At 36.0% G+C, this 12,688-nt stretch overlaps 1 protein-coding gene across 6 annotated transcripts in view; it reads left to right on the forward strand.

Moving 5' to 3' along the window:
• Ecpas (Ecm29 proteasome adaptor and scaffold) overlaps window positions 1-12,688 on the forward strand; it is a 107,061-nt gene that overhangs the window by 24,179 nt on the left and 70,194 nt on the right. For 5 of the 6 annotated variants that reach the window (XR_013110658.1, XM_076934898.1, XM_034501920.2 and 2 more), the window contains 3 exons: window positions 6,221-6,337; window positions 8,521-8,639; window positions 10,105-10,254. Coding sequence is in view for 5 of the 6 variants with exons in the window: in XM_076934898.1 (XP_076791013.1) it covers window positions 6,221-6,337; window positions 8,521-8,639; window positions 10,105-10,254 (386 nt within the window). In the remaining variant the exon portion in view is untranslated. The remainder of the gene's footprint in view (window positions 1-6,220; window positions 6,338-8,520; window positions 8,640-10,104; window positions 10,255-12,688) is intronic. The other variant, XM_076934899.1, reaches the window with a different exon arrangement.

A 12,688-nucleotide genomic window follows, 5' to 3' on the forward strand; every position in this document is an offset into this window, starting at 1 on the left:
CTGTCTAGTACATCTGCCTTCACTACTTGTGCTTGTTACCAGTGTCAGATAATTTAATCAAGATAATTATCTGGACTGATCTAAAACTGAATATAAAAGCCAGTTTAGAAAGGAGAAATATTCTTTAATCATTAGTTGATGATGAATATATCCTTAAGTAAAGGTAATAAAGGTAACCAAATAAACTTTTTGAAAGTGAGCTATTCTTATATAACTTAGACTTTACATCCTTCAAAATACTGTTTCAAAAAGCTAAATAATTATAATATCACAATTTTATTTTTAAATTATTCTATATGGAGCACTTTCTCCTTTATTTTGTAACATAGTAATTTTTCCCAGTATATTTGTGATAGATCTTCTGGTCTTTTAGCTGTCACCAGGTTTCATCTAATTGGTTGACATTGACCTGAATGTCTACCCTAAGAGACCCTGATTTGAGTTCAGTGGGAAGAATATCTCTCAGAATGTCTTTGTTTGTTGCAGGAAAGGATGGACAGTCTTGCCATATACTTGTTATTTTTGTATGCTGTTAATCCTTATTTGCTGAGATAGAGTTTGATTGTTCATGCCATTTTCCTATTTAAAACCTTCAGTGGATTTTTCTTGCTTTCAGAGTATCAAAGGCCTTTTACAAATTGATGTTTATTTACTTATTGTTATTAGTCTGGTTATTTACTGAACTATGATTTATGGTACATGTTGTATTGGTTTTCTCTTGATGAGACAAAATACCTAACAGAAGCTAGTTGAGGAAGGAAGAATTTATTTTGGCTCAGAGTTTAAAAAAGGATGACTAGAAGGCATAGTAGTAAGAATATGAAGAATATGAAGGCAAATGCTCATATCTACTCAGTAAGCAGAGAGTGGATGGGAAGTGAGGCCCGTCTATAAAATCAGTAGATTTGCTCCCCAGTGACCAAGTTCACTTAGTGAGACGTCCTCTCCTAAAAAGGTTTTACTTTTCAAATAGCATCACCAGCTGGGTACCAAGGAATAAAATATATGGGCTCATGGGAGGACATTCTACTTTTACTAAGAGGGAAGAAAAAAGGAGTAGATGAAAGAACAGGAGGACATGGTTATGATGGATGGGAGGGTTCTTTGTTAACAAGGAGATCCACCAAGCTAAGAGATGGTTGACTGAATGTGAGTCTCTTGGGGAACTAAAGAGGCCACAGTGGATGAAAGGATGAAGGATAGGAGGAAACAGGATTCTAGGGCACTGACTTGAAAGGGTGTTAGTGATATCTTTATTTGGCTGCTGGAGATATTTAGAGTGGAAGCCAAAAGGAAGTAGCTAGAGAACCATTGTTTAGGCTGAGTATTTTTAGTAGATTACAAAAACAAATAAACAAAAACCCTAAAAACCCAAACTTGTTTATATATTTTTATTTCTTTGTATTTTATCCCTTTTTGGGGGGCGGGAGGTAGAAAAAAATCATCTATTCCTAATGACCTACTAATTTAGGTCATAGGCCATTCAGTTCTGTTATACTAGTTATCCTATTATTTTTTTCAAATGGAGACTTTCATTCTTGTTCTTAGGTTTCTTTGTGTGTGTGTGTCTTTACATGCTTGTATGTGCATGTGATCGCACACATGTAATGGCTAGAGATTGATGTTGGGTGTCTCTCCTAGTTGTGTACCACCTTTTAAATATGTTTAAAGATTTTTAAATTTTCATTTTATCTGCATGGATGTTTTGCCTGCATGAATGAATGTCTGTGTACCATATGGATGCCTGGTGCCCACTGAAGCTAGCAGAGAACAGTCATATCTCTTGGAACTGGAGTTGCAGATGGTTGTGAGCCACTAAATGGGTTCTGGGAATTCAGTCTGGGTCATCTAAAAGAGCAATTTATGGCCCCCATGCCATCTTTCCATCCCTTTATTTTTTGAAGGCGGCATGATCTCTTACTTCACCTGGACCTCACTGATTTGCCTAGACTGTCTGGCCAGTGAGCCCCAGGGGTCCTGTTGGCTTCGTTTCCCCAGTACAGGTATATATGTGGGATCATGTCCAGCTTCTTTTCTTTATTAAAAAATGGATTCTGGGAGGTTGATCTCAGGCCTGTGTAGCTAGCACTTTATTGATTTAAGCCATCTTCTTTGTTATCTCTAGTTTTTATTGGTTACTATTATCAAAATTATGGTATTTGTTTATTTGATTGCTTGCTGATTGATTGATTGTCTGATTGTTCTGGTCTCTAACCTAGTGGTTTCTACATGCTTGACAATTAATATACCACTTAGCCATGCCCCTGTTTTAAAAGACAAACCAGTGATTAAGTTTTTCCTCTTGTTAATTGCATTTTTTCTGTTTTACTCAAAATATTTTTCTTTTTCTCATATAAGATTTTTATTTATACGATAGTATAATGTGGGGAAGAAATCTCGCGGGCGGGGGGAGGGAGTCCTGCGGCAGGGTCCCAGGGCGGTCCGGCATCAGGGTCCTGGGCGGGCTTCCCATGATGCCAGCGGAGGATCCCATATTGATACAGCCGCCCGTGGCGGCTCAACTTTCCAAAGGCTGGGAACCTGGTGGTGGCAGATCAGGCGACACGTGGAGTCTGGTTTTCCAAAGCTTTATTATTCATGACACGGTAAATGGATGCAGGTGGTACGCGCTCCTCCCACCCCCCAAAGCCAGGGGAGACCAATCTTATAGGGAAGGGAGAAAGGGGAGGGAATAACTTAATTAGCTACGCCCCTGGCCTTTTGATAATTCATTAATATTTAAATCTCTGGAGTTGGAGACTTGTTAATCAAGCCCTCTACCTGTGTCCTACGTGACTAAAGGTGGCAGGTTAAATGAAGTTACCTCATTCAAGGCCCAACAGTATAATAATGATTATGTGTTAAGAAAAGTGCTAAGAAGTTATAAGTTTATACAAGGTAATATGAATTAGTTCTTTCCCACATTTTACAGATGAAGCTAAATTTAGAATGATCAGTGAACTTTTATTTTTATTTGTTTATATGTAGCCCTGGCTGGCATGGAAGACTGTAAACAAGGGTGGCCTTGAACTCACAGATATGTATACCTCAGCCCTCTATTAAGCCTTCTATTGCTGGTTTTAAAGGTGTGTCCCACCACCACCCAGTTCAGTTATTACATTTTTTTTTCCTCCAATGTTTAGCCTTGACTGTCCTGAAGTTCCCTCTGTAGACCAGGCTGGCCTCGAACTTACAGAGATCTGCCTGCCCCTGTCTCTTAAGTGCTTGGAATAAAGGCATGCGCCACCACTGCCTGGCTAGTTAATGAATTTTTAAATGACCAAATAATGAATGAGTGAGCCAGGATTTAACATTTAAAATATAAGCTTGGTGATTAAATAAAAATTTTTTTTCACTAATTACATTTTCAAGAATGCTCAGAATGAATAAAAACCTGTTTATGAATTTGTCTTTGTTGTTCTGGTTATACCTTATAAAAGAGCAGTGTTTGCTTTTTTGTTTTTTGGACTTAATAGTAAGAACATTGTTTTTAGTTTTGAAGTATTTGTTGCAAAATTTTCTTTCTTTTTTTTTTTTTTATTACATTGTGGACTGAGACCAGACCGTTTAAACTTTTTTTTTTTTTTTCCCTGTGGTGGTACTTTGGATGGTTACCACATAGGCTTTTGTGCGTGAGAAGCCTGTGTTCTATCATTGAATTATATCTCCAATCTAAAGAAAATTCATGTTCTGAGAAAAATACTTTATAAGATTAAAAAAAAATATTTTTGGTTGATGAATGTGGAGTTTAGTATGCCCTGAGACTATTTGCAGGTAACACTCTACAGTTATGTCTTGAGAATCTGTCGTCTAGTCCTGTATATTGGTAGTCATGGATTGCAACCTTCTATGATTGTAGTTTTCCTGTTTAATATTTTTGGCTTTCTGCATTTTGATGTACAAGTTTAACATTTTATTAGTAATTATAGTCTGTTATATATATTTATGTATATATTTATTGGCAAAGGGATACTGTTAAGCAAACTTGAAAGCTTCTGGGAAAAGGAAACGATGGTTAAAGCTGATAGACTTTAACATTGTGCCACTATGCTAGATATTTTCAGTCAATCTTCTTGCTTTGAAGTATTGTCATTTGAGTCCTACAGATGGGAAAAATGATCCTGAAATTAATAGTAATAGCCAAAATTATTGGTTGGTGTCTCAATTTAACAATTCTGTGAGGTATAGGTGCTCTAATTATTCCTATTTTATAGATGAAAAAACTGGGACTCAGAATAGGTAAGTAATTTGCCTTATATCACATGACTAACAATATACTTTGTAAATCAAGACTTAATGGACAAGTAATCTCAAAATTAGTCTGGTTTCTGCAAGGTACTGCTTCTGTGTAATGGCTACACATGTTAATTTTTTATTTTTTTATACTATATTTACAAAAGTAAATTTAATTCATCCAAAGCCAGCCAAAGTAAATAGAAGTTAAAAAATGACTCTGAAAGTAGTAGTAGAACTTTTCTTGTGTGCTATTTTGATTTTTAGACAGTGGAGTCTTGATAGGTGTCTTTACTTTTATAGTATATAGTTGTGTACTGTTATGCCTTGTAAATTATAGAACCAGTGTAATAGTAATTGTCATTTGAACAGTATTCCTAATAAAAGATTGAGCACTAATTTATAATGCAGTTTTTCCTCTTTCATAACTAATATAAAATAAGACTCAGATTTATTTATTTATTTATTTATTTACTTATTTATTTATTTATTTAGGTTTTTCAGGACAGGGGTTCATGGTATAACAGTCTTGGCTGTCCTGGAGCTTGCTCTATACACCAGGCTGACTTTGAACTTGGAGATCTGCCTGTTACTGTCTGTTGAGTGCTAGAATTAAAGGCATGTGCCAACACTACCTGGCTAGAATGCATTTTTTTAATTAAGGAAAATGAGAGTTGCTAAGTAGAATTCTGTTATAGTTAACTTTTATTAAGCTTTATTAGAATAGAGGAAAGTTAATGTCTGCCCATATTTGATGTTAGCAAGGCTGTAGAACAACATGAGCTCTTAAATACTACTGGGAGAAGTATAGATTGTTATGGTCATTTTGGAAAGTACTTGAAAATATCTGCTCAAACTGGGCATGTGCATAACCTACTGACCAAACACTTGGATTTATATCCAACAAAAATAAGCACATGCATATACCAAAGGGCATATCTAAAAACATCAAATCAGAATTGTAGCTTTCACTGACATGTGTTTTGAGGCTTCAGTGCATATTTTAGAAGTGATATATCATAGATGCAGCCCTCCAGAATAGTTAAAACATTCAGTGTTTCTTTTGGGTGAGATTAAAAAAGATCTGATTTCTCAGTGTTCATTTTCTTCTCTCTTAGTATATAATATGTTGGAATAATATTGTGGTCATTTATCAGAAACTTGTATATTTTCCTTTCCACAGGAATTGCTAATGTATTAATTTCTACTTTTGTTTCTTTCACATTTAAGAGGAGAAGGGAGATTTAATGTTTTTAATTAAATTCTTGGTGGTATTAGATGATTTTTCAGGATAAAATAAACATATTTCAGTATTTTGCTAAATTCTATTATAATTCAGATCCGACTTTTATGAATTCTTACCACTCTGAGTTTCAGATAGATATAATTTGCCATATTCTTTTAGGCCCCGTTCCTCCTCCTCCTCATCTTCATCCTCTTCTTCCTCCTCCTTCTCCTCTTCCTCTTCTTCTTCATCCTCTTCCTCTTCTTCTCCTCTTCTTCTTCTTCCTCCTCCTCCTCTTCCTCCTCCTCCTTCTTTTTTTCTTTTTCTTTTTTTCCTGTTTTTTCCTGTTTTTTTCCAGAGAGGGTTTCTCTGTATAGCCCTGGCTGTTCTGGAACTCACTCTGTAGACCAGGCTGGCCTTGAACTTGTTTCTATTCCTTCTTAAAACCAATTTTCTCCTTGAAATTTATCTATTCCCTAGAACTCAGTGTTTCTACTACATTTTTTTTTCAGAAGTACTCCTTGATTTGGCCATCCAAGTATATCTAGAAACAGTAGAATATTATATTTTACATTATAATAATCTTGGTGTCTTGCAAAATGCAGATACTGTTTTTCTGATTCTGATACATTCCTTTCTGAGATACAAACTTTATGTCCTTAAAAGAATGAAGTAGCTACTTTTCACTAAAATAAGTAATATCTAAAAAATGAATTTATTTTTAAGATATGATTGATAATTCCAGTTCTGTCTTTGCTTTAGGTAATGGAACTGCTGGTCCACCTGAATAAACGTATAAAAAGCCGCCCCAAAATACAACTTCCAGTAGAAACACTATTGGTTCAGTACCAGGACCCTGCTGCAGTTTCCTTTGTCACGGTGAGAATTATTTTGGATTTTTTTTTTTTTTTTTTTTTGGCTTAATTCAGTATTTTCAATATTTAGTTGATGCCGTCAATGTATATTGGCAAGCTTAAAGTTTCATTCTTCGACCATACCTAACTGAAACAGTTGTTTAAAAAAAAGTGTGTTATTTTCTCATGGAGTACTGATTCACAGGTAATACTGCTTCAAAGAAGTTATAGGAACAAGGTAATGAATGGCCACTTATTGGGCAAAGAAATGTTGGTGAAATGACTGTCAGGTATTTAATATAAAAAAAGAATGACTTTACTTTTACAGAATCTGAACAAGTTAATCTCAAAGACATTAAGAGTAGGTAGCGGTTATCAGAAGTTGGGGAAAAATTAATTGGTAGGTACCAAGTTTAGAGAACAGGAACTTCTGATGTGCTGTTGCCCAGTTTTTAATTTTTTTTAAATTTATTTTTTATTTTTTTATTATTATTTTTATTAGATATTTATTTACATTTCAAATGTTATCCCCTTTCCTGGTTTCCTCCCTGGAATTCCCCTATCCCATCTCCCCTCCCCCTGCTTCTATGAGGGTGTTCCCTGACCCACCCACTTATCCACTCCTGCCTCCCAACCCTGGAATTCCCTTATACTGGGGCATTGAGTGTGCACAGGACCAAGGGCCTCTCCTCCCATTGATGCCCAACAAGGCCATCCTCTGCTATATATGCAGCCGGAGCCATGAGTTTCTCTATGTGCACTCTTTGGTTGATGGTTTAGTCCCTGGGAGCTCTGGGGGAGGGAGGGGGGTCTGGTTGGTTGGTATTATTCTTCCTATGGGGTTGATTGTAGGTAATCGATAGAGGTGCCCAGTGTGGTGGTAGGACTTGAAGTTCATTTAAATTGTTGGGTTGAGGCAGGAGTATTACTTGAGCTCAGAAATTAAAAAACAGCCTGAACAAATTATGGGACAATCTTCTTGACTATGAATACAGGAACAACAAAATAACTTACAGAAAGCTAGAAAAAAGGCTCTCAAGGTTTCACCTTAATGAAATGATAGATATTTAAGGATATGTTTAACCTAATGGAAGCAGTATATAATGTATACATAAATTTAAATGTTACATGGTACTCTATAATATGTATACTTTTTAAAAAAATTTGTGGTATGGGGGATTAAGTCTACTGAGCTATATCCCAGCCCAATACATATAATTTTTGTTATTATATAAATAACACTGATTTGATTCTTAGTATATGAGACAAATCTGAAAAGAGAAGGGTTATAGCACATAGGCATAATAAAGCTTTATGATGTGTATACTCAAAAGATACTCTTTTTTGTCATGGAGTAAAACTGAGACTGACAAGTATTCCTCTTCATTACATTTCAGGAAAACAAAATTTAAAAAATATTGATGTTATATGGTGACAGATAGTGTTTTTTCCTGGCTCTTTTTCACAATGGGGTGAAATTTCCCAAATTGTTTTATCAGGAGTCACAAAACTTTGGGAGGTGCTGTGGCTATTTTTGACATATAGTTCCATTAGTTCCATTATAAGACAATATCTTTCCTTTAGGCAAATACAGTAACTATGCCAAATAGAAGGCCTTATGATGCCTGTTCATTTTTGTGAAGAATCCTTAAGATTAGCAAGATAATCCTTAAGATTATCTTGTTTATAAATCTGGATTTATATTCATGAGTTTACTTCAGTTGTAAATTTTGCGTGGGTTATAGAGCTACTGATAACATCTGCAGCACTCAGCTTCCCTGAATTACCTGCCATTCATTGCTGAGTTGTTACTGGATTGAGGAACCACAGAATGCTATAGTTTCTAAAGATGGCTTTAGTAATTGACCTGTGAAATGGAAGCTTGGGATTTGTTAACATGTGATCTCGGATTAATACAGCAATGATGATAATGTGCCTTATAAAGGTTTAGGTAGGCTAAATTTTTTTTTTCTAACTAATAATAGTAATTGCACATATGACTGCTTTTGGTTATTGTTACCTTTCTTCCATAAAAAGCTGACTTTAAAACAAACAGTTTGAAGAAGTCATGCTTAGGGTCTTCACCTGAGATGTGTAATTTGGATAAGCTGTAATAAAACAGAATGATTCTTGTAATGTTTTTGTTACAGCTGTAACTATAATCAAATTTTCCCCTCCATACTCACTTGCTTTCTCTTACTGCATTAGAATTTTACTATAATTTATGTTAAGATGGGCTATCCTCGTCTGCCAGTGGAAAAACAATGTGAGCTGGCCCCTACGCTTCTTACTGCCATGGAAGGGAAACCTCAGCCACAGCAGGATAGGTATGGCGTCCTTGCTTACCTGTTTTCCTTCTGTAAGAGTCACCAACTTTTGCCTTTCAAATACAGGTCACATTAGATTTTACTTGGCAAATGGAAAGGCTTGGGGTTATTTATTTACTTGAAGGATAGTTGAATTTTCTGTGATATTTTAGTTACTGTTTTATTAGTAGCATTATGAAATTCTTTATATGAACACAAAAATTTGTAAGATTGATGACATTTTTCTAAATTTAACTGCTTCAATTTTTTGTCTTTTTTAAAGTGGTTGGTTTATGTGATGTTAAAAATCTTTTTTATTGGTTTTTTTTTTTTTTTTGTTTTTGTTTTTGTTTTCATTTCATCTGGAAAGATGGCTCGGTAGTTAATAAGAGTACTGTCTGCTCTTTCTGATGACCTAAATTCAATTCCTATGACCCACATAGTGCTCACAACCATTTAACTCCAGTTCCAGGGGATCCAGCACCCTTTTCTGGCTCTGGGCACTATCTTTGAAGTGTACAGACTTGCATGTAGGTGAAATACCCATGTATGCATTAAATAACTAAAAAACATTTTTTACTAACACATTTCTGTCTTGATGGATAAAACACTTCTCAGCAATTTTTGGAAGCAATAGAGTATTGTTAATATAAGCACTGGAAAAAATGAAGGCCTTATATGACATCATTTGTTTGTGGGCTTAGTGAAAACATATTTATCTCAGACCTGTCAATTAGAAAGTTTCCAGTTCTGGTTTACTTATCAGTCAATCAATTGTTCGATAATGGTCTTGGGGATCAAATGCAGGGCCTCACAAGCCTAGAACAAAAGACTACAGGTGTTTACAATCAAATTAATAATTGAAGCAAATTTTTATTGAAAGAACATGTTTAATTTTATCTAAAATGTAATGTGAAGTACCTTCTGGTAAAATCAAGTCTACTTTATATACATTTTTCTGGATTTTTAAAGTGATGAACCATGTTGGCTAAATGCCAATTATCATTTAATACTTTGAGATCTTTGTTCATTTGTTGTTTTTGTTTTGTTTTGTTTTTGAGACAGGATTTCTCTGTGTAGTTCTATTTGCCATGGAACTTACTCTGTTAGGCAGCCTGGTCTCAAATTCCCAAGTGCTGGGATTAAAGGCATGTACCGTCACCATGCCCAGCTTAATACTTTGGGTCTTTTATTTTTATTTGTAGTTTTATATTTTTTGAGACAGGGTTTCTTTCTGTAGTCTTGCCTATCCTGGAACCAACCCTGTAGATCAAGCTGGCCTCAAACTCACAGAAATCTACCTGCTTCTGCCTCCTGAGTGCTGGGGATTAGGAAATCAAGGCTACTCCCTAAATTAAGGCTTTGTTCCTAATTGGTATCAAAAAATGAATAGCTCCTGATATAATTGTTCTCTGTCATACCTTTTATTTGCATGTATAAAAATTGATTTATAAAGTAGCTGCAATAAATATAATTTTTCTTTCAGCTTAATGCATCTTTTAATACCAACTCTTTTTCACATGAAATACCCGGCTGAATCATCAAAATCAGCTTCTCCTTTTAATCTTGCTGAAAAACCAAAGACTGTGCAGCTGCTCTTGGACTTTATGCTAGATGTCCTACTGATGCCTTATGGGTGAGTTAAAAATGATAAAGAGAGCCAAGCAATGTTGTTTCAAGCATTTACTCTGGGAATTATATGTTACTTTAAATGATTAGCTTACTTGTGTACTTGTGATGCATCTCTGAGGATTCACATCAATCCTAAATGCTAAAGTCCAGCTCCGCTACATATTGGCTGTATAGATATTGTAATGCTGTTGTGATTTTACACTTCACCAGTCCCCAGCTGAAGTAAATGCTGAGTCTCCTAGCTCTTTGTACCCATAGGAAATTATATCTAGCTTTTCTTTTTCTGTTTTCCTTGAAATCTCTTGCGTTGCTACCATTTAGTTGTGGATCTGTTTGGCTCTTCCTACAATTTTGTTCTCATAGGTTTGTTTTCTGATTCACTTTCTTTAGTTAGTGTACAAAATGTGACTTACACATACATATCATTGAACTTTGCTTATCCCTCTCATGTTTTCAAACAGTGCTGTAGTGATGCCTGGTTTTTCAAAGTACATCTTAGAAGCATGGGTTCTCAATAGCCATCATTATATGTATTCAGTCAGTGGTTCATACTCTCCTCCAAGTACTTCCCATCTTATCCTTTAAGGTAATGCAGTTAGTTCTCACTTTAGGATATTTCTCCACAGAGAAAATAACAAAGTCACCTTGGAAAATATCTCTTACTGGCTTGATATCAACTTGGTGTCTGTGACAGACATTTCTTTTTTTTTTTTCCTTTTTTTTTTTATTTTATATTTTATTTACATTTCAGATGCCATCCCCTTTCCCCATTTCCCCTCCCTAGAAAACCCCTATCCCATGCCCCCTTTTCCTTTTTGCTTTTATACAATTTTTTTTTTAAGTGTTAGTCAAAGGCTTTATATGTTTGGTAATGCTCAATCAGAAGTGTAACCCAATACCCAACCTAGATATATAAACTGTCTTTGACTGGTGGAGACACGTGGACATCTGCCTCCATGCCCCCTCTCTTTCTCTCTCTTTCTCTCTCTCATCACCTTGCTTCTCCTCTCCTTCATCTTCTCCTCTCCTTACTCCATCTCTTCCTCTCAGTACTCCTTCCCCCTTTGCTCCTCCTACATATCACCCTTCCTGTTAAAATAACACTTTTCTCTCAAAATACAATTAGAGCATAATTATTCCTATTTGTACCAGTGAGGTACAAGATAGTCCTAATACTCAGTCCATCATTTTGTTGACTAACCAGAACCTCTGTTGTCTCTCCTAACTAAAATACTTAGTTTTGAACCTGGCTTTTTTCTTGGCTTAGAATAAATGTCAGCTGAAAACCTTCTACTCAGATCTTTTCTCTCAAAGTAAATAGCCAGGATTGGCTATGAGACTATATAGGTCTTCAACCCCGTCAGAAATCCAGAATGACTGAGTTAACTGAAATTATGGGAAGCACAAAGCATAGCTTCTAAAACTTAGCCAATTTATAGAGACCTCTGAACACCTGGACAGCCCCTATACTACTGAACGTTGGAGCATCAAATCTTCAGCCTTCTGGCCCAGAATCATCTGACAGACCTTAGTGATGCAGAGTTATTAAGGGCTGATTACTCTGGACAGACATTTCTTAACCTGTGTAGACATATTTGCTCAATTTTCTGTGTCCCCCATAACCCTCAAGAACCACCTGTGTAGTACTTTGTGTTTTTATCACATTGTTGACATCTTCCTCTTAATGGTTTGTCAGCCCCTTGCAGTGTCTTATCATACTTTTGACTCTGGCCTAGTTTCCAGATTGTGGTCTGCCTCTAGTGTACTCATTAGGACTTGTTGCTAGAGATAGTTTTCTTTTGTTTATTTTGTTTTTGTTTTGTTGTTTTGTTTTTTGAGACAGGGTTTCTCTGTATAGCCCTGACTGTCCTGGAACTCACTCTGTAGACCAGGCTGCCCTCGAACCCAGAAATCTGCTTGCCTCTGCCTCCCAAGTGCAGGGATTAAAGGCATGGGCCACCACTGCCCTGCTTAGAGATAGTTTTCTAAACTGCTACTTTTCTTCCATCTCCTCCGATCTTGAGTGTGTATGTACACAGAAGACCATGTACATGGAGCTGCATATCATCTATCCCCAGGGCAGAGACAAGAGGGTTCAGGCTGGATGATTCTTTCTCTTCCAGTTTGCTCTCCTTCTGCTCCTCTAGTTTAATAGCTTGATTTTTCAGGGCCTTCACTGCAGGCAAGAAGCTGAGATAGTAAACTGGAAGTGGAGTGAGGCTATAAACTCCTATATCTTACCCTCAGTGACTTACTTCCTCCAGCAGAATTGCACCTTATGGTTTTGGGGATATAATCTCCCCCACAAGTGCTGGCAGTTGGGAACTCATTCAAATCACCACCAGTTTCAAGCTTCTAATTCTTTAATTATAATTGAGAATTTTAGTATCTATTATGATCAGATTTATCAGTATAGAATAATATCAGTATAGAGGTAA

Source organism: Arvicanthis niloticus, chromosome 5 (assembly GCF_011762505.2).
Source record: "Arvicanthis niloticus isolate mArvNil1 chromosome 5, mArvNil1.pat.X, whole genome shotgun sequence".
Lineage (NCBI taxonomy): Eukaryota > Metazoa > Chordata > Mammalia > Rodentia > Muridae > Arvicanthis > Arvicanthis niloticus.